The sequence below is a fragment of the Fusarium fujikuroi genome, chromosome FFUJ_chr03 (genome assembly GCF_900079805.1).
Source record: "Fusarium fujikuroi IMI 58289 draft genome, chromosome FFUJ_chr03".
Classification (NCBI taxonomy): Eukaryota; Fungi; Ascomycota; class Sordariomycetes; order Hypocreales; family Nectriaceae; genus Fusarium; species Fusarium fujikuroi.
This window is the reverse complement of record NC_036624.1, coordinates 2,247,759-2,266,695: the sequence shown is the minus strand read 5'-3', so window position 1 is coordinate 2,266,695 and position 18,937 is coordinate 2,247,759. Positions and strand designations below refer to the sequence as shown.

Genomic DNA, 18,937 nt, shown 5'->3' with positions numbered 1-18,937 from the left:
GAGTCCACGTAGTAAATGCGCTTTGACGTGCGCCAGGTCGATATTCTCAGCAACGGCTGCCCGCTGCCGGGCAGCTCAAGCTACCTCCAATTCGTCAGGACAATATCTCTCAACAGGCTCTCGTCTTACTCTGAGTACATGAGTTTGGCGATCATGCGTTTCAAGTCTAATCAGGGGACAGATCAGCATCAGGAAAGCTCAGCACTATTTTAGTGGCTCGTTTCCATCCTGGATCATCTGTAGCGGAAAGTCACAGCTAGCTGAGATATTTGTTCTTCAACGGCTGGACAGTCGCTAGGTAATCATATCTCTCTCAGTGTCAGTGTTCGAAACGGCCATAGAAGAGGCAGCTTTTGACATACTGCAAATGATCCCCCCTTTACTGGCCCTGAGTTGCACAGAAGCCGCAGGGAAGACAGCACCCAGTTCATCGTCATATCAAGAGCCAGAAGCCTAAGACTGCCATGATAAAAGTACCCAGTCTCCGCAGCTAAGTACGCCGCCACACCGAGCATTACTCCCAGAGCATTGTTTTTCTTTGGTCTTGGCCTAATTTGAACGGCAGCATGAAGAATTTGCACTAAATACTTGGTTCAGAAAGTAGCCTTGGCCTGTTATTACTGAACACATCCATTGGGTGACTCTGTCTACGCAACCTTGTCGGCGCCCCTCATTGCTGAACTAGAGCCGTACCCCTTGTCGTTGACAGTAAGCGACTGGAAGCATAGATGCCGGGCTGGGGGGTTGGGGCTAGGCTCATAGGTCTGTGAAGAATATTTATACTATGTATGTATGCATTGTGGAACTTGATGCAGGGTTCTGTCATTGGAAGTCATCATCACTACCAGTTGGCGGCGGACAAGTTGATATCCCCGATAGCCCTGCATCGTAGCTATGGGCAAAGAAGTGGAACCTGGCTCTTCACGTAGGATCTCCTCGCTAGCACGAATGGGCTAAGTGCAACTTTCATGCCTACGCCCGCAGACAAGACACGAATACGGATCTAGAAAGTTGACTGATCGTATGGAAGGGCCAGAGTGAGGCTATACATATCGATACCAACTTACAAGAAGCCACTATTACGCGAGTTTCAAGTACTTCTGAGTCATAAGACGTCGTCTAATTTAACTCTGCATGTAAAGTCCTGGTGCCGTTGCATATGTTCATGAAGCCAGCTGCTTGGGTAGCTGTGGCGTCACATTCGGGCGAGGCATCCGTAATGAGGAGTCGGACAGACACACATGTTTCTTGCTTTTATACAATGGAAGTTTCATGTTTCAGCATAATAAATTTGAAAGTGTGTTACAATGTTTATATAACTATCATATGTCATGTGCTCCATCTGAGACTCGGTGCTTGGACTATCTTATCGATAACGTCTTATCTGGCGCCAGCCAAATTTTTAGAAAAGTCAAGACGAATGAACGGCCCCACCAAAAAGTTTCTCTGCTTGCGCAGATCGACATTCTTCAGATCAAGTCAATCAAAATGCCCAAGCCTAGAACAAGACGTGGCGCTGGCCGCGAGGAGAAGAAGCGAAAGAGGATCGAAGAAGCTGAACAACCATACGAGACCTACGAGAGCGAGAACAAGCGACAGCGCACTTACGAAGACAACGATAACACCGATGGTCTCGACTACCAAGATGGCCAGGATCCTCAGCAGAATGGCCTTGGCGAGAAGGAGTTCTTCGGAATGCTTGCAGAAGAAGAGCAAGAATACTTCCGTCGTGCGGACGAATTGCTAGAGCTCAATCAGTTTCCATCAACCGAGGATCGCGACATCTTCCTGGAAAACGTCTGGAAGGAGGCGGAGGGCAAGGAGCTCAAACTAGCCAGTAGTCAGTCCTGTTCGCGATTGATGGAGCGTCTCATACAGCTATCGAACACGGCGCAAAAGAAGCGTTTGTTTGAAGCTTTCGGTGGGCACTTCCTCTCGTTGGTACAGCACCGATTCGCGAGCCATTGTTGCGAGGCGCTCTTCTTGCGATCTGCTGGTGTGGTATCACAAGAGCTTTCTGGATATGTGCTTGATACCAAGGGCGCCGATGTTGACATGCAAAAACCCGAGGCATCCATGGAGAATCTTTTTCTGGCTACGCTCGACGAGCTCGAAGGCGCTCTATCATACCTCATCACCGATCGATTCGCATCACACACTCTGCGCGTGCTATTACTGGTCTTGGCAGGCCGACCCTTGGAGGATGCATCGGTGCGAAGTCTCGTCAAGAGCAAGAAGAAGGAGAAAATATCAGTCGCGGGAGGTTCAGCAACAGATGAGGCGAACCAAGGGTTGAGGGCGGTACCCGAATCGTTTTCAATGGCAGCAAAAAAGATCATCCAAGACTCAACGGCAGGGATGGATGCTACCGCCTTGCGAGTGCTTGCCAGACATCCCATCGGAAACCCTACGCTTCAGCTTCTCCTTGAGCTTGACCTGACACTCAACAAGACTGAGCAAAAGGCCGAGTCTGAACAGCCGACTCTACTATTCCAGCTGCTACCCGGTGCTCCAAAGTCTTTGAGCGACGGCGCATCAGAAGCATCAGAATTCATCAACGGCATGATCTATGACCAGATCGGTTCACGACTTATCGAGACACTCATAACACACTGCCCTGGCAAAGTGTTCAAAGCTCTGAACCAGAACATCTTTCTCCCCAGAATAGAGGGTTACGTCCGAAATGATGTGTCGTGCTACGCCGCTATACGAGTCCTGAACCGCCTCAGCAAAGATGACCTGGTGCAGGCCGTTGAGAAGATTACACCAAATGTGCCTCAACTGGTCGCAAAGTCCAGGCTCAATGTTCTCAAGACACTATTTGAGAGATGCAATGCCCGTGGCGCCAACGACGAGATTAAGAAACTCAACAAGGGGCTTAAGGAGGGATGTGGAAATACCCCGGCTGACCTGGTTATTTTCCTGTGTGGTTTGAAAGACGAAGAGAAGAAGAAGAAAGATGTCCAGCAACTTTCTAAAAACGAGTACGCGATCCAGTCCCATGGTGCTCAACTCCTGACTACTCTTCTTTCCATTCCGGGACCGACAAAGGGTGTGCAAGAGTCATTACTTGCCCTCGAGCCACAAACTCTGGTCCGCCTTGCCACTACCTCCATGCCTACCGTTACTGTCCTTACCACCGCCCTTGCTACATCTTCTTCAAACCCGGCCTTCCACAAGTCTATCGCCAGTGCCATACTGCCTCATACTCACGAACTGGCCATATCCCAGTTCGGTCATAACCTCATCAATGCTATCGTTGAGGTTCCTAGCAAAGGCAAGGAGCGAAGTATTCCCTTCCATATGAAGGAAGCCTTTATGGCACGCTTGGGCGATCATGAGGCGGAGTTGCGCGACAGCTGGATGGGTAGAAGTGTCTGGCGCAACTGGAAGGGTGATATGTGGAAGACCCGCCGCGGAGACTGGAAGTTGTGGATGAGAGAGGTGGACGCCAACGTTCCATCAAGTCTGCCACAGCGCGGATCAAAGGTTGCAGAAAGGGAGAAGCCACCTGTCAAGACGGTTCCAGAAATCGTGGAAGACCACCATGACCAAGACCCTGCCGCTGAAGTGCACATTACTGAGGACAAGATGAAGATGGATGTAGATGATGTCGTGGAAGCAGCAGTTAATAGTGAGGAAGAGGAGAGCAAGAAAAACAAGAAAGATAAGACAAAGAAGAGTAAGAAGGAAAAGAAGGAAAAGAAAGACAAGAAGAAGAAGAAGAAGAAGGACAAATCTGTTGAAGCCAAGACAGATGAGGAGACTGAGGAGTAAAACAATTGTTACTAGAATAGATAGTGGCCACGGATACCCAAACTTGAGCCATCATAATTACATTGCGATCGTTCAGCCTGCCCGTCGTCACGACCTTCGCATAATGTCTTTTCTTCTTCTGTCCATATGCTTGCCCTTATCCCTGAAGCGTTGTATCAGGAGATGGACAAGATCACTATTATCAGGTGAGTATTCCTAGATTGATACCCCCAGCATATCGAAGCTAAAATGGGAACCAGCTTGTGTGAACATATGAAGAGGATTGTGGCCGGTAGAACTAAATAAGAGCTGTATTTGCAAGCTTTTCACCCCTACTCTCACGCCGGCTGTCTTCTCCCCCTTCATTGTTTCAGTCCTTTCGATATCCATCGAACCTTTACACGTTCAACGTACCCATGTGTTCACATTGAGCCTCTCCTTTACACTGTTAAGACCATGCCTGGAGCCACCAAACTCACGACAATTCGCTACATAAAAGTACTCCATGTCGGAGCTACCGAGACCACTGCTGCTGTGACTTGCCCCGAAGCATTCGACTATGCATAACGACCAACAATATTATGGTCAGGGCGAATGTTTCCTTCTCTTCAGGCATCTCAGGGCTGAAGTTTTATAGCCCTTAAGCTTTCCTACTCTTGCCGCAGTCGCGAGTTTAAAGGTAGGCACAAATACAAAAGTAAGTTCTAGCAATGTTTCAATTCAGCTACGACAGGTGGTTCCTTTGAAAGGGGAAAAATGAGAAATCATCGTTTATTCTGTCGGTGGTATCAATGGAAGCTGAAAATCCTTTCTCAAACGTCTTGTTTGTCAGATATAGGTAAAATAGGGAGCTGGCTACAAACCTGCGAGATATATTGTATAAGCGCACTCCACTTCCCATCAGCTAGTGACCAGCAACTCAGACCCAGGCAAACTACCAGGTGATTATGATACTGAGGCAAGATGTTGTGCAGCTGCCGATGAACAGAAAAATTTGAAAACTAGAGAGTTCAAATTGGCAAGCTTTTGGGCAAAAGGAAACCAGCAAAGAAGCTAACACCAAGAATCGCCGGACTCCCACCCATGTCTTTCTGTTATTTCCCACAACCTCTAGATAAGATTCCGCTTGCGTAGAGATCCAGAGTTTAGTTGAGCACACAAGTTTTCCGGATAATCCGTCTGACAAATGGTATGGCCATGTGTCAATAGTTCCCACAACGCAGCTGTGATGGGCATCTTGGTTGCCGAAAACAATGGAACGGATATGTACACATGCATCGATGATTGATCACTTTGCGGTTCGCGAACAATGACATCGCAGTTAAGTAACTCATACTGACCATGCGCGGACTGAATTCAACTGAAGGCAGACGTCAAGCTGAATTGCTTGAAATCGGTGTTGCCTTCTGAAGGTGGTGACTGGGAGGGGGGAAGGACGTGAAAGTTCATGGAGGTGTTGGTTAGACCTACCAGGCGCCAACTACGATTTTCCAATGGCTATCGAAGTTCCATATGTTCCGGTGCTAGCCAATAAGTTGGTGTAAGGGTCCATCCAGCTAAGTGAGATCAAAGACTCACTCTCACTCGAGACTCGAGATCTCGCTAATCTATCCGTGATGGACGGTGATCAAATCGATGTCGACGTGCAATACCCGTCACCATCTGCCGTAGCGTAAGGAATAAGATCTCGCATGTCGTATAAATGATTCAATGTGCGATCATTGCCCAACAATTACCCCCTCCAAGGATACCTGAATCCACACAAGGCCCTGACGGCCGCTGGTTGTGAGCATTGCCTGGGAGGCCAGGCGGCGAACAGTGATATCCTTGAGAATTGTGGTGATGTTGATGTAATGCAGATAATTATTACAAATCAACTCATCCCCTCAATGAACAGAACTTGTGAATTTCCTTCGTCACATCTACTGTACCATTGTCAAACTCGCCACGATCGGGAACTTGCGCATGGGTTTTCCTTGTGCCGGAGGCACTCCGCGCGCCCCGGATTGCTGGAAAGCTTTCTGGGATTTCGGTTTCGTTGCGAGGGCGTTAAACCTCAGGCTTCCATCAGAGCTTGGGGAGCACTTGTTGGAGAACCTGGGGTAGATCTGAGAGAGTAACGAATAGGCATGTAGGGGGCAAATCGCTGCTTACCACCACCACGACGCCTAGATACACGGTAGCACGTGCAGACGTGGTGGTATCTGCCGTCGTGTCCCTCTCTGTTTCTCTGCCTTACGCTACGTTGATCTCATATCGACGCTGGGAACCGGCAATTAGGGGGGGGGTACTGCTCGATCGTGCCGATATTAGCTCTTGTTCTGTCCTCCTAGAGTATAAAATGTGTGAGCCAATCTCGTTGCGGGGGGGCCAGAAACGTCATATTATGGTGGCTGCAGCTTGATAAGTGGTTGTAAAGGTGCTGAGTGTACTCCGTATCCGTATGTCGTGTTGTTAAGCAAGAATGGGAATGTTAAAGATCGACACGGAGATGCTTTTGATTCCCATGGCCGACAACCAGTTGTGGCTTGTGCAGAGGAATTGCTGAGAATGATTGGATCAGGCGGGGAAGACTGTGGCGCACAAACGTGGCACAAGCCATTATGTCGGATACAAAGGGACTAGCGCTTAAGATTCCTGGGACATGTATGCAGCCAGGGGAACTTAGAAATTGTTAGTGCATGGTCGTAGCTTTGGGTACCGCTTCGTTGTGGACCAAGGGAATGGAGGCCGGAGACGATGGTCCGGTCCGAAAAGTCCGACAGCACATTCCTTCCCAGAACAAGTTGGGGTAGATAGTGATACCTGTTGAGGTTGCAACCAGAGCACGCACATTGACCTGAGAGCTCATGCTGTTTCAAGACAGACATTGGTGCCCACAGTTTCTGGGCTGATGGGTATCTCACTATGGCTACTGCTGTAGATATTACATTCGATCAAGGTTTCGTGGGCAAGAAATGTTCGCTGTTGAGGGTTTTGCTCTTAAATGGTATGTATAGTCTTTGTTCGACCCGCATTGCCAATCGAGTCAGTCCTGACAAAGCAACTAAATAAGAACGGTATCTGGTGATTATGAGTCCAGGATTTCATGGAGATCGAAAAAAGCTGGGTCGACGAAGCTGGAGGTTCGATAACACAAGGGGAGCATGGGGTCATGTTGTGTGGTTGGTTGAGAAACATCCAGCAAGGGCGTTTATTATGGTTGCAGTCGCAGTCGCAGTCGCAGTCGCAGTCGCAGTTGCGGTTGCGGTTGTGGTTGTGGTTGTGGTTGCGGTGGGGGTGGGGGTGGTTGAGAAAGCTCTCCACTTTCGGATAAAGAAGCGAACTTTGACCTCTGTAATAAAGCCGTCTCCCGTCTCCACCCACTGGTGAGATCCTAGCTCATTAGTGACAATATGGAGTGTATGTGATAGTTAGGTGGTAGTTTGAAGATTTGGCTCAGAAGGGTGTGAATGTTGACAGAGTTTAACGGAAAACCTAAAGCTCTCAGCTCAGCTCATCTCATCATGCCTCTAATTATGGTGAACGACTAAGGGTCCGCGTTTGTTACTGACATGTAACAACATTCGTTTGGCTGAAGCCAATGTCTGACACGGGCACCTGGAAGACACAAATCGAATTCACGGCCATCCGAGACTTCTCGGGCGCTAAGAAAGGAACCAAGATCTGAGCTCAAAACATCGTCATGGGCGATGAGTATCGCACATTCTCTCTTTTCTTCGTCTGACACTTCTGAATCTGACTCGCTGGGGATTATTATTATTAGGGATAACTTATCATTTGCGTCGTGAGATTGGTATCCACCGTTCTTGTCTGTCAATCAGATCTTTGTTGGCTCCCCGACAGATCCGTCCTCTACTAGGTATGTAGTGTGTATTTCTTTTTCTCTTCCTTTTCTTTCCTTTGGCCATGTGCCTTGGCGGCCCTGCCCTGGTGCAGCAGCCGCTCGATTCCCTGGAGGGACCCGCCCGTCTGGATCACCAATTTGGCCTCGAAAGGACGAGCTCCGATTGTGTTGCGATGCTCACCCCTGTCGATGCTTCAGCCTCGAGACTCTTCCCATCGCAGCTAGCAAGCGCCCGACGATGCTCTGATGTGATAAGAGCGTACGGAGGTCCCTGCCAAAAGTTTGGTCTCGACCCCCTGCTCATAAAATAGAGGATTAGGCGATTACAGCTAATAAGGTACTTCGGTACTTTAGTCTTATCTTATTAGGACTAGAAGCTCTATAACCTTTCCCCTAAAGTCTACTATAATTATAATTATAGCGCTTACTTTACTATCAATAAGAGACCTCTTGTACCTTCTGGGTACCGATAGGGGCATTCCCTGCTAGCTTCATTTGGCTAACAGGGGGTCAGGACAAAACTTTTGGCAGGGACCTCCGTAGACGGATCGTAATTCTGGCTACCAACTGCCAGGAACAGTAGTAATACATGCCTTGGCTGATCAGTCAATTACGTTCAACGCCAAGTTAGCCGATGTTTAGGTACTGTGATGAGTTAAATAGGTAGGAAGGTACTTGTTGATTGATTAACTGGCTCTGACTTTGCCAACGGCTAAGCATGGCACGTCTTCCCCCATTCTGCTGCACCGTGCCGTGGCACTCTAGGGGGGACTGCAGCGCAATGCCCAGGCAACTTTGACATGGAAGAAGGCATGCAGATAGCCCAGTATGGGTTTGGATGCTAGGGTTTCTTTGAAGAGGGAACTGCCACGGGTGTGTACAACAACACCAGAGCGAGGGTAGTCCAATGGAGAACCACGAGGAGAGAAAAAGGGAATAGAAAACAAGGAACTGGGAGACAAATGCGGTGCCCAATTGACAGCATCCCACCTTGCATCTGATGGCGCCGGTTGCACGGAACACAAGCTCCGTAGGTTTCAAGTCTCATCAGCATAAGTAATCAGTTTAATCGAAACAAAAGAATGTTTTGTTTTGTTAGTTGAGTCTTGTTACCTTCGGATCGCGATCTCTGAGACGGTCGAAACATGGGTTCATGAGGAAAATGTCTTGACAACGGATCGCCTAGTCTTGAAACGATCGACCTACCTAGCCCACGCGTCACGCTATCGACGGGCTGCAGAAAGGATAGGACGGACTCTTGTCCATCGGCTGGAAACAGACTTCACCGTCTCGCCGGCAAGACCAGAGAAATGTTAGCATGAATAACATTAGCATTGTAGTTACAGTAAAGGACAGCACAGCACAGTTACAACGCTACGGCTCTTAGCTGCGACGCATCGTGGAAGGATTCACTTAGGCAGTGGAAGTGCGTGCGGCCAGACCTGTCCATTGAGTGAGACAGCCAGTCCAGGCCAATAAGTGAATACAATACCGCACAGCAAGTAGCATGGGAGGAGGCTTAGCAGAATGGCATGATAAAAGGGCAAGGTTCACAGCCCAAGGGTTCTCTTGGTGGGTTTCCGGGGTCCTTTCGGACAAGATACTTTGCCGATACGACCAACAGAAGTCCATATGTACGTACTCACATAGATATTGCGATCGGGCAGACTGGTTGAGTTTTTCAGAAAGGGCGCTGGGACAGACGTAGAGTGGCCTTTGTGACGCTGGGTGTCCCCAAGGATCCAAATTTGCAACATATCGTGTAATTGCCGAACTGGCTGGGAGTGATTCGGCGTTCCTTAGCATGGAGGTTACAGAGAGGCGTCGCTATGTATGTATGTACTGCAATCCTCATGCACGGCACAGAAGTAAAAGAAGAGCAGGGTTTCGGCTGTATGTAGTATACTGTCCATGTCTTTGGACAGATTGGGGCTATGCTGTCTTCTCAACCTGCATGTCCTACTCGTGGATCTTGTAGAGAGTGATCTAGGAGTTCCTGGATGTCTCTAGATTTTTGAAACGATGGAGATGACTCGATCGTTCCCTGGTTCAGAAGAGAGCTGTCTCTGAACTACCTACGGTATCGACCCTCCTTGTACTCGGCTGCAGTGGTAAATTCTCAACTCCGGCGGCCGTGGTTGGCCGTTCTCCCAATAAGAGCGGGGAGGGACCAAATGGAGATGGCAAGCTCACAGAGGTCCAGCCACTAAGTGATGAGGACCGGAGGAGTGCCGGGGGCACAAATGCATCCATAGATATGCGGAACCTGATGGGGGGGGGGAATAATAAGGTAAAGCTACCGTAGAGGGCGGGGCTAGGTCGATACGGGACGGTACTTATCCCTCGTGCTTAGCGCTAACAGAGAGCTCTTGATCGAGATCGATCGTCATAACTACGCTCGATCATAGTCGTGGGATCGCCTTCGGATCGAGCTACAAGTCCTTCCCGCGTCTGCAACCCGCCTGTCCTTGTCGCTGTCCATGGGGTTAGCTTTCGGTTTTTTTCATTTGTTACCCTGTTTGTGTACGTATAATACAAGAGCGTCGCCCGGCCCCCTCTCGGGACTTTCTTGATTTGACTTAATATTTCTACCAACCTAAAACTTCTCGCCTCGGGATTCGTGTGGCTTCTCGTTGAGAAACTCAAACTCTGGAGCATTCAGCTCAAGTTCAATCACCCAACATAAGAAGCACTCATAAGAATACCTGTTAAGGGGCCGACTTGAGAACCTACGTTTCTTCTTCTTCATCTTGATCTTCTTCAAGGCACTCTGAAAGCACTTCTGCATCTTCCATTCACACATGCCAACTGTGTTGCTTTCCTCACTCGACGATATCACTTTGAGAGCATCTTGATCCAGGTTTGTCACAGCATTCAACAACCAAAGCTGTCAGCCTATCGGCGTTCCACCACCCTCCAATCGTTGGTCACTTGTCAAACAATTGCCAAAGTCAATTGCCTAGCGCCAATATGCCCAAAAGATCTCTTGATGCTGCGAACATGGGCAGCCCAATCAAGCCTGCCCCAACCCGAAAGGTAAAAACACTCTTACCTCAACCCTTTGCAATATACATACATGGACAATGTTGCTAACATGCATATCCAGACTGAGCGATCCCATGAAGAAAACCAGGAGCGAGCGTATATTGCTGCCTCAAGGCGAGCGGATCGAAGCCTCGAAGCCCGTGTTCAGTCGGCTAAGATGGCCAGCGAAATCCACAAGAAACGAACTGGCAAGGCCTTCCGAATCACAGAGCAGATTGTTATGAAGGAGGAGATGTACGAGGAAGAGGATGATGAATTCCCTAGATCATACCGGATCCTCAAGCAGAACATGCAAACCGACAATCCCGCCTTCAATGCTAGAGTGGACGCATATCTCATTAACCGCGTGGCCATGTCACAAATGATCTCGGCCACTGAGAGCGACTGGCGCAATAACGAAATCAACATGGAATTCGCGAAGATGTTCCCTCAGGCTAAGCAACAAGCCCAATCTCTTTCCCACAGATACTCCACGCCAGGCTACTCAGCACTTCACACACAAAACAACACTATCTCATCCCCCATGGAGCAGCATTTTGAGCCAAACTTCCAGCCTATTAACTATGGCCAACCGGGTAACAATGGACATGGCGGTCGAAGTCTTTCCATGTCAGGCCCTATATCAGAGCCAAGGAACGACACAGCCATGTCACCATCAGCTCTCACACCAGGTTTAGGGTCCCATCCCGAGACGCCGCAACCTCATTGTACAGCATCTTTTGCAAACGTACAGCCGCCTCACATGATGGAATATAATTCAGACAGCTCGGCTTTCACTTCAGAGCTACCGACTGAGGCCAGGCTGTTGATGGGTGGGGGCATGAACGAGACCTTTAGCTCTGCCCTTTACCCTGAACCTCACAACTGGGTGGGTTCTCAATCTTATCCTTACAGCGGCGATTCCAAGTATGTTGAGGAGGAAGATGTTGGCCTTGGCATCGCTGGCGAGAGTTACCCTGAGATATCGGACACGGCACCATGGGATCGCTTCGACACCGGCACACCCACCAAAACCTTTGGCGACCAAGAGCCCGCTTGGGATTATTTCCTCAATGAGAATTGGGGCAATGACCAGCAGCAGCAATAAACCAAGTTGCCGATTGACTTTTTTTTTATCTTCTCTCTTCTTTTCAGTTATGATTTTCATGATACTCTTATCAGCGATACAGTAGCAGTATTTGCCAGATCCAAAAAAAAAACAGGCGCTGTACACCTGGCTCATTTGTAAACACTCTTATGCGATATGCATGGCGCTCGAGGGATGGATATTGAATGCTTGTATGCGGCATGAAAACGGTCGAGGTGGCTCACCTGCATTTATTAGAACTGCAAAAGGCTTGCGCCTGGAGTTTTGCACACCGATCTGGAATTGTTTATTTATCACTATGGAATCTTTGTTGTATATATATCAACATAATTACAAATGAGGCTCTGTTTAAGCAGATTCATCCACAGTTTCCTTGTTAAATCATCTTCTGGCTATTATATGCTATGCTGGTTTGTACGTATGATATGAAGCCTGGTATTGTAAGTGTGTTATATCTAATAATGAGTGTTCATTTTTAGTGAGTTTCATCCGGTCTCGGTGCGTCAAGAACAAATGATAAGCTTTAGCTGGAGATCAGGAGTGAAGAGACGATTGGGACCATCACCGGCATCCATCGAAAGCATCGGATGTGGTGTTGAACTGCCTTGGTCCATAGGTTAGTAGTGATATGCTCACGAGTAGTCCAGTTGAATGGACAAGCTGGCACCACTGGTACAGCTGAACAAGACCCCGTGCTAATACTGTTTGACAAGAGTTAAACCCTTGAAATGCGACTTTGGGTTTAGTAGAAATTTTTGGTTGCCTTTTGCCGAAATATCAAAGAGGAGATGGACGAATGGATAGTATTAGAATTCGGGGATAATGCCATGTGCGTTGATGATTGGCTTGACCAACAAGTTGTGTACGACCACCGATAGGAATCGCATCAGTCGAAGTGGTTGAGTAGCATCCATGCGTCGATCATCGTGCAGATGTTCATTGTGAAGTTGCACAAATCTTGTCAAGGTCGATGCAGTACTGCGAGATTCACGGAGCCATTGTGCATATGTCAAAGATTGAATACTGAGGGCCTTACCTTACGACACCCGAGCAAAGTTCATCTCAACGTTTCTCAAAACTTCTCACCCCACCAATCCAGAGCCGCCGATGCGCGCTGCCATCGATCTCAGGCCGTTCGAGCCAAGAAGCGTGAAATAATGTAGGGTTCGGCCTATGAGCATGGCTCCAACCAGAATTCTAACCAGGCACCTGAACCGCCCCCCCCCCCCCCCCCTCCCATGGAAAGTTTAGGGGCCTCTAAGAGTTCCATTTCGTTTGGCCTGGACCAGAACCCACCCCGCCAAAAACGTCACCAACACCGCCCGCTTCCTTTCTTGACTTTTGCGATTCAGTCTGCAACCACACGGCTTCTATTTTCTTCGTCGCTCCCACCTCTTATCTTTTTTCTTTTGTCTCCGGGGTCGCCTCTTGTCTGCTACTACTACTACTACTACTATACTAGCAGCAGTCTGTTGCATACCTATCGCATCAACTCCTGCTGCGTGTCGTTACTCTTCACCAAAAGCCATATCGACAGCATAAGCCACTACCACCAAGCATCATCTTCCTTCATCGACCCCAAGCTTATCAACGACCATGTCGTCATCGACACCGCCCCCCACGGTCGACGCGCCTGACGAGACGCAGAGCGATACTTCCAAGTTGCGAACATTTCTGGGGATTTTGAAGAAGTAAGAGACTCACAATTACTCCTCGGCCATGCCATACCGTGAGAGCTTCCACCGCTCTGTTAGGGTCCAAGCCAGCGACATCGGACGACAGATCCGCTTCACCTGGAGCGGAGTAAGCAGTGGAAGCAAACCTGGCAACGCCAAAGGACTTGCCATCCAAGACACCGGATGATGCCATTGTGTGTTTTCAAATGCTGACCGCTTATTGCGACGATAGGTTCATCGGCGTTTCAGATCTTGCAGCAGTTAGATTCTCGCTGCCGTCGCAATTGCTCGAGCCTACCCCGAACTTGGAATACTGGACCTATATCGATGCCCCCAATGCCTTTGTTGCTATGGGCACTTCCGATGACCCTCTCGATCGAATGCTCGAGGTTGTACGCTTTTGGTTGACCAAGGATCTAAAGTATGCCAAAGGAAAGCCCTGCAAACCCTACAATTCATGTCTCGGCGAGTTCTTCAGGGTACGTAATCCTTTCTGCTTCCACCAATACAAACCTTACGACGATTGGATTCCAGAAACACTGACTGCTATGTAGTGTAACTGGGAAACTGAAGATAACGCTCCAAAAATCGACACTTCAAGCCTACAACAGACTAATGGCGCCTCCAAGGGTGGCCTTTCAGCGCTGAAAGTGGCAGCAAAGGGGGATAAGAACGCTTCAAACGTCTCGCTCTCTGTGCCCCAGCATGGCGCTACAAAGGATGACAAGCTTATTCGCGTCTCCTATCTTACTGAACAGACCTCACACCACCCCCCTGTGAGCGCCTTCAACGTCACCTGCCCCGAGAAGGGTATCACGGCCCGCGGCTTTGACCAGATCACTGCCAAGTTCACAGGCACCTCCGTCAAGGTCCTTCCTGGGGAGCACAACATGGGCATCTTCATAACCCTTGAAAAACGTGATGGCGAGACTTACCAGCTTACCCACCCGGCGGCCCATCTGGGCGGTCTTCTCCGCGGAGCTTTGAGCGTATCGGTCAGCGAATTCGCTTACATCACATGCCCCAAGACCAAGATCAAGGTCATTCTGCACTATGTGGAGGAAGGCTGGCTGGGACGGACAACAAACAAGATTGATGGCGTGGTCTTCAAGTACGATCCCGAGAACGATGACAAATCTAGAGTTCAGGACGTGCCTGATGAAGATGTCCTTGCTCGGTTGAGTGGTCCCTGGAAGGAGAAGGTCGTTTTTACTCTCGGTCCCAGACCAGTTGTAAGTGGTAATCTCACTATGTTCAAGTACATAAATCTAACCGGCAGCAGAAATCCGTGCCTGCGGAAGAGCAATACACCATCATCGATATTGCACCCCTCAGTGTTGCGCCCAAGATCATCCCTCCCAAGGAGAAACAGCTTCCCAACGAATCTTTAACCCTTTGGGGTGGTGTTACAGATGCTATCCACGCCAAACAATATGGCAAGGCTACCCAGGTGAAGGTCGAGCTCGAAGAGGCCCAGCGCGAGAAGGCCCGGCAACGTGAGGTCAACAAGGAAACGTGGCAGCCCGTCTTTTTCAAACATGTCACCGGTAATGATGGCAAGCCCGATCTGACCGACAAGGGCCGCGAGGTCCTTGAGAGGGCGCAAAAGGGTGACTGGTCGCTCGAAGGCATCATGTAGACGTTCGCCTTTGTTTTGATACTTCGGTTGTGTCGTGCATTAGATGCGATTTTCTTCCGCAAACACGAACAACGGAGGTAATTGGGAGCTTAGTCGTTGGGATTGCTATGCGAAGTATTTCTTTTGGACTTTTCTGTGTCAGAAAGACACTTCTGGAATAGAGCTTCATTGCGCCGGAGAGTAGCACGAGGGTGATATATGCATCAGAAGTCGATGAACCCCGAAGATGCATGGCGGGCTTGCGCACTCGTTACTTGGAGTTGTGGGAGTTTTTGAGGTCTAGGGTTATTGCTGACTAGATAGCAAGATTCTCTTGACGATGTATTGTTTACTATCGACTTCGCTCTAAATCGTGACTGTTCAATGCGGTCAACTAATCGACACTACGCATCACAATCTCAGAGGGATGTAGTAAAGCTGGCATCGTATCGTTACACATATCTTAGCGTGCATTTGATCTCGTGGATCTTATCCTATAGTACAAGAGTGGCAATTCTTACTTTTAATACATCGTATCTGAAACCGAAGACTCCTCTGCTCTTCCATACCCTGAGAAATTTTCCATTGCATTGATTGACTCATCAGCCGCCCTAAGCATCAATGAAAGCCTTGACGTTGTTCAACCACCGAGTGTATTCTCGCTGCTCCTTGACATCCACGTAGTCGGGAACAAAGACAGCAAGGGCCTGAGTGATGCCGCGCTCCTCGAGGAAGCGCTCCATGAGGACCTGGAGGTCGTCGTCGAGGCTGCCGAAGGGGGGTCCGGGGTAGACGTCGGCACGCTTCTGGGCGGCGTCGGGGCTCTCGACCTTGGCGACCGAGGCGTCGGTGTAATAGAAGAGGTTCTCGACAACAATGTGTCCTTCCTGAGCGCTAGCATCGATGTTCAGGGCTCCAGAGGCCTTGCCAGGCTTCTCGACAACAATTGATAGGTTGATAGGGGGGTTGTTCTCCTCCTCAGCATCCTCCTCGAGCTCCTCGTCGATTTCCTCGTTGGCGCGAGCGCTGCGCTGGCTGCCCTGGGCGCCTTCATCCTCAAAACCCTCGTCCTCAAGTGCGCTCTCCTCGCCGTAAGGGTCGTAGTTGGTGATATCGGCAATGGAGAAGCTGACGGTGATCCTGCAATAGCATTGTTAGCTTGCTGTTGAAACCGAACGTGGGGGGGGGGGGGGGTACAGTACTGACTTCTCGTCGCCAAAGTCGCGAACCAGCTTGACAATCTCCTGACCGGGTGTGTCAATGAGCTCAAAGGCGCTGTTGTTCAAGAAATCCTTAATGCTGGCAGGGTCCTGCTCGCTGGCCTTGATGTCCTCCTCGATCTTGATCTCGCTCTCGAGCTTGGCGCTAAGCTCACCATCGTTCTCAGTAGCCTTGCGGAAGCTTGTGGTAGAGAATGCAGCCTGGGCGGGTCGCAGGGCAGAAGCAGCCTTGGTGAAGGCGCTGGGACGGGCGGTCTGTCGCAGAGCAGCGCCTGAGAGTCGGGAGACAGCGCGGGGCGCAGATCGGACGACGTTGCGGGCAGAGAACATTGTGATTAAATTATTGAGGGACCGGTATAAAAGTATATAAAGCGTATGGGGGGGGGAGAAAAGGTCGTCGTTGAGGAAATTGGAAGGAATTTGTGTTGTATGCAGATGATGATAGAAACTTCTAAAGCAGTTCAAAAGCTCGTCCTGAAATTTTTGGGGACGACAACTTCCCGGCGGGCTTGCTAATAATTTACTGGACTAAGACTGGACGATCTCTTCCATCAGAGCGGGGCATCACCATCACGTGGAGTAGAAACACTTCAAGGAAACAATTTTTACTGGTGATAATTAATGGCGGTCGAAAGGACATCAATTGCTATGTACCTAGATTTAATTTGAACGTGAATCTTGCATTATACGATGAGTAGTTTGTAGCACATCACGAGTCAGAAATGCTGGATGGTTCCGGTAACCTTTTCCTGACCAAAAGGGGTAACTGTTTGAACATCACATAAGTTGAGTCGCTGTTGGTGTTGCATAACCACAGAGCTGTGGGTAATGTAAGAATTGTGAGCACAAGAAGACTTGTAGCTTCCTTCTCACCCTCTAATTGCGGTCTGAACGTATGAATCAAATCATCCTCCAGCACGATGTCTACCCATCACTCAAGGCCATTGATGGGATGTCCAGGCAGCTTGTTCGTATCTAGCTTCTAGAATCTTCCCACAATGCTTGCCGTAGGAAGGTGGTGGCGATAGATTAGTTGCCCATCGGATCCATAGAATCGTTTTGTGTTGTAGTCCTTGATGTTCATGATGAGAACTTAATGGGGGTTATGGTCTCGCTCGTTTGACCCGGTGTCTTTCAAATAGTCCTTGTACAACCACTGTGTGGTCGAGCTCGCTTGTATATAAGACGGCAGTCATCCCACTTCCGGTTGTGCTATGTATTCAGTGCATGCTTATATGCACTCGATACTCAATTTGTGCCGCCTGATGGGAAGCTGGTCGGTCTGACTTTGCCTTCACTATTGACCTTGACCCATTTCAGTTGGGTGAGATATGACCAGGAGCCTTCCCAGAGGTGAAGTGCGTTCACATTTGCATTGTCCAAGAGATCAGGCATAACTTTCGCAATGTTAGTTACCTCTATATTCCTTGGTGGGTTCACGAAACCTACCAAAACCACTCTTGTACTCTTCCTCTAGTATGTTGATTTTGGCCTTGAGGAGATCTTCTTTCACACTAGCAGGCCGGCCAGGGCGACGGGTCTTTTTGGTTTCGTTATACTCCTCATCGTATTGATGAACGAAACTAGGAATTTCTTAGTAATCTTTGTAACCCCAGACTATTCCCCCAGACTTACCTGTGAATCATGCGCTGAACCTCATCAATTTCTGGGGCACCTTTGCTATCTCTGTCTTTAAGGCGTAGAGCTTGTTGAAAGAAAGCAACACGATCAACTAGAATGCGGTTAGATAAGTGAGGTATTATGTGAGTTGGCCGAGTCGTTTGTTCATAGCGTACCTAGAGGTTGTTCCTTTTTACTCCTGGCAGCTGCGAGTTTCTCAATGCGCTGATCTCTTACACCAGCCTTGTGAAGGCGCATCGAGTCTCTGGACTTTTCATGTAGAGCATTAACGACGCCATTTCTCTTCTTGGAAATCTGCTTGCGGGTCTTGTGAAGAGTGGTAGGCATGGCGAGTCCTTATCCTTTGGGTCCTGTATGTGTATCGTCGACTTGTACAGACTCTGTGGTCGTGGCTATAACCTGCAAGGATTTTTTCTTTTTTCTTTCTTAGTAGCTGACCTGAGGGAACCTTGAGTGCTCCACTGCTGTCATGATGGACCAGTAGAATTTCTCAGATGGACACACAATCAACATCAGTGGTTTACTGAACTGAAAAACCACTTTAGTAAGTGCATGTCTTGGTGGGAAACACATGATGATATGTTTTATAACCTTCACATTCCGGTTTAGGTCCTGGTCATACGCATGCTCAGTGTTTTCGATGCTTTATTAATTTAGTCATGATATAGACCTAGGTAGAAGTGAGTTGTGGAGATGGGGAGCCAATGAAGTGATGCAACGATTAAAATGTCCTAGACATGATGCAACACTTGAGGCTGCTTTCAGTTTCTTAAATTTCGTGTGTCTCGCTCGTCGATGAATAGGTAGCTAACTCGAGAATATCAAGATGAAGGGCAGCTAGCATGTTCAGTGGGGCGCTTAACGATCTCATGGATGGAACCTGAGTTGCTGGGGAAATACCGAGCAACGGGAACTAGGCTTATCCCAGGGGTTCAGTGATCTAAGGAATGGAAACATGGCGCCTATCGACGCGCCTATGGAGCCCATTAAGACGGAAGCTTCAGGGGTCGCGTCCCATTCAAGGCAGCCCACTTCACTAAGTGCTCT

At 48.9% G+C, this 18,937-nt stretch overlaps 5 protein-coding genes; 3 read left to right on the top strand and 2 right to left on the bottom strand.

Moving 5' to 3' along the window:
- Nucleotides 1-1,488: 1,488 nt before the first annotated feature.
- On the top strand, nt 1,489-3,777 carry FFUJ_02815 (probable Nucleolar protein 9; the record flags this gene model as incomplete). Its single annotated transcript, XM_023574591.1, has 1 exon — nt 1,489-3,777. The coding sequence occupies one exon, from the start codon at nt 1,489-1,491 to the stop codon at nt 3,775-3,777; it is 2,289 nt and encodes a 762-aa protein (XP_023427918.1).
- A 6,796-nt stretch (nt 3,778-10,573) lies between these two features.
- FFUJ_02814 (uncharacterized protein) lies at nt 10,574-11,735 on the top strand (the record flags this gene model as incomplete). XM_023574590.1 has 2 exons in its annotated part: nt 10,574-10,639; nt 10,710-11,735. 2 exons carry the CDS (start codon nt 10,574-10,576, stop codon nt 11,733-11,735), a joined length of 1,092 nt encoding a protein of 363 aa, XP_023427917.1.
- A 1,596-nt stretch (nt 11,736-13,331) lies between these two features.
- FFUJ_02813 (related to putative oxysterol-binding protein OSBP) lies at nt 13,332-15,050 on the top strand (the record flags this gene model as incomplete). XM_023574589.1 has 4 exons in its annotated part: nt 13,332-13,426; nt 13,644-13,890; nt 13,966-14,643; nt 14,694-15,050. The coding sequence occupies 4 exons, from the start codon at nt 13,332-13,334 to the stop codon at nt 15,048-15,050; spliced, it is 1,377 nt and encodes a 458-aa protein (XP_023427916.1).
- A 590-nt stretch (nt 15,051-15,640) lies between these two features.
- On the bottom strand, nt 15,641-16,579 carry FFUJ_02812 (related to MAM33-mitochondrial acidic matrix protein; the record flags this gene model as incomplete). XM_023574588.1 has 2 exons in its annotated part: nt 15,641-16,169; nt 16,236-16,579. The coding sequence occupies 2 exons, from the start codon at nt 16,577-16,579 to the stop codon at nt 15,641-15,643; spliced, it is 873 nt and encodes a 290-aa protein (XP_023427915.1).
- A 918-nt stretch (nt 16,580-17,497) lies between these two features.
- On the bottom strand, nt 17,498-18,217 carry FFUJ_02811 (related to TMA16 Protein putative involved in cytoplasmic ribosome function; the record flags this gene model as incomplete). XM_023574587.1 has 4 exons in its annotated part: nt 17,498-17,646; nt 17,699-17,832; nt 17,885-17,981; nt 18,046-18,217. 4 exons carry the CDS (start codon nt 18,215-18,217, stop codon nt 17,498-17,500), a joined length of 552 nt encoding a protein of 183 aa, XP_023427914.1.
- Nucleotides 18,218-18,937: the final 720 nt, after the last annotated feature.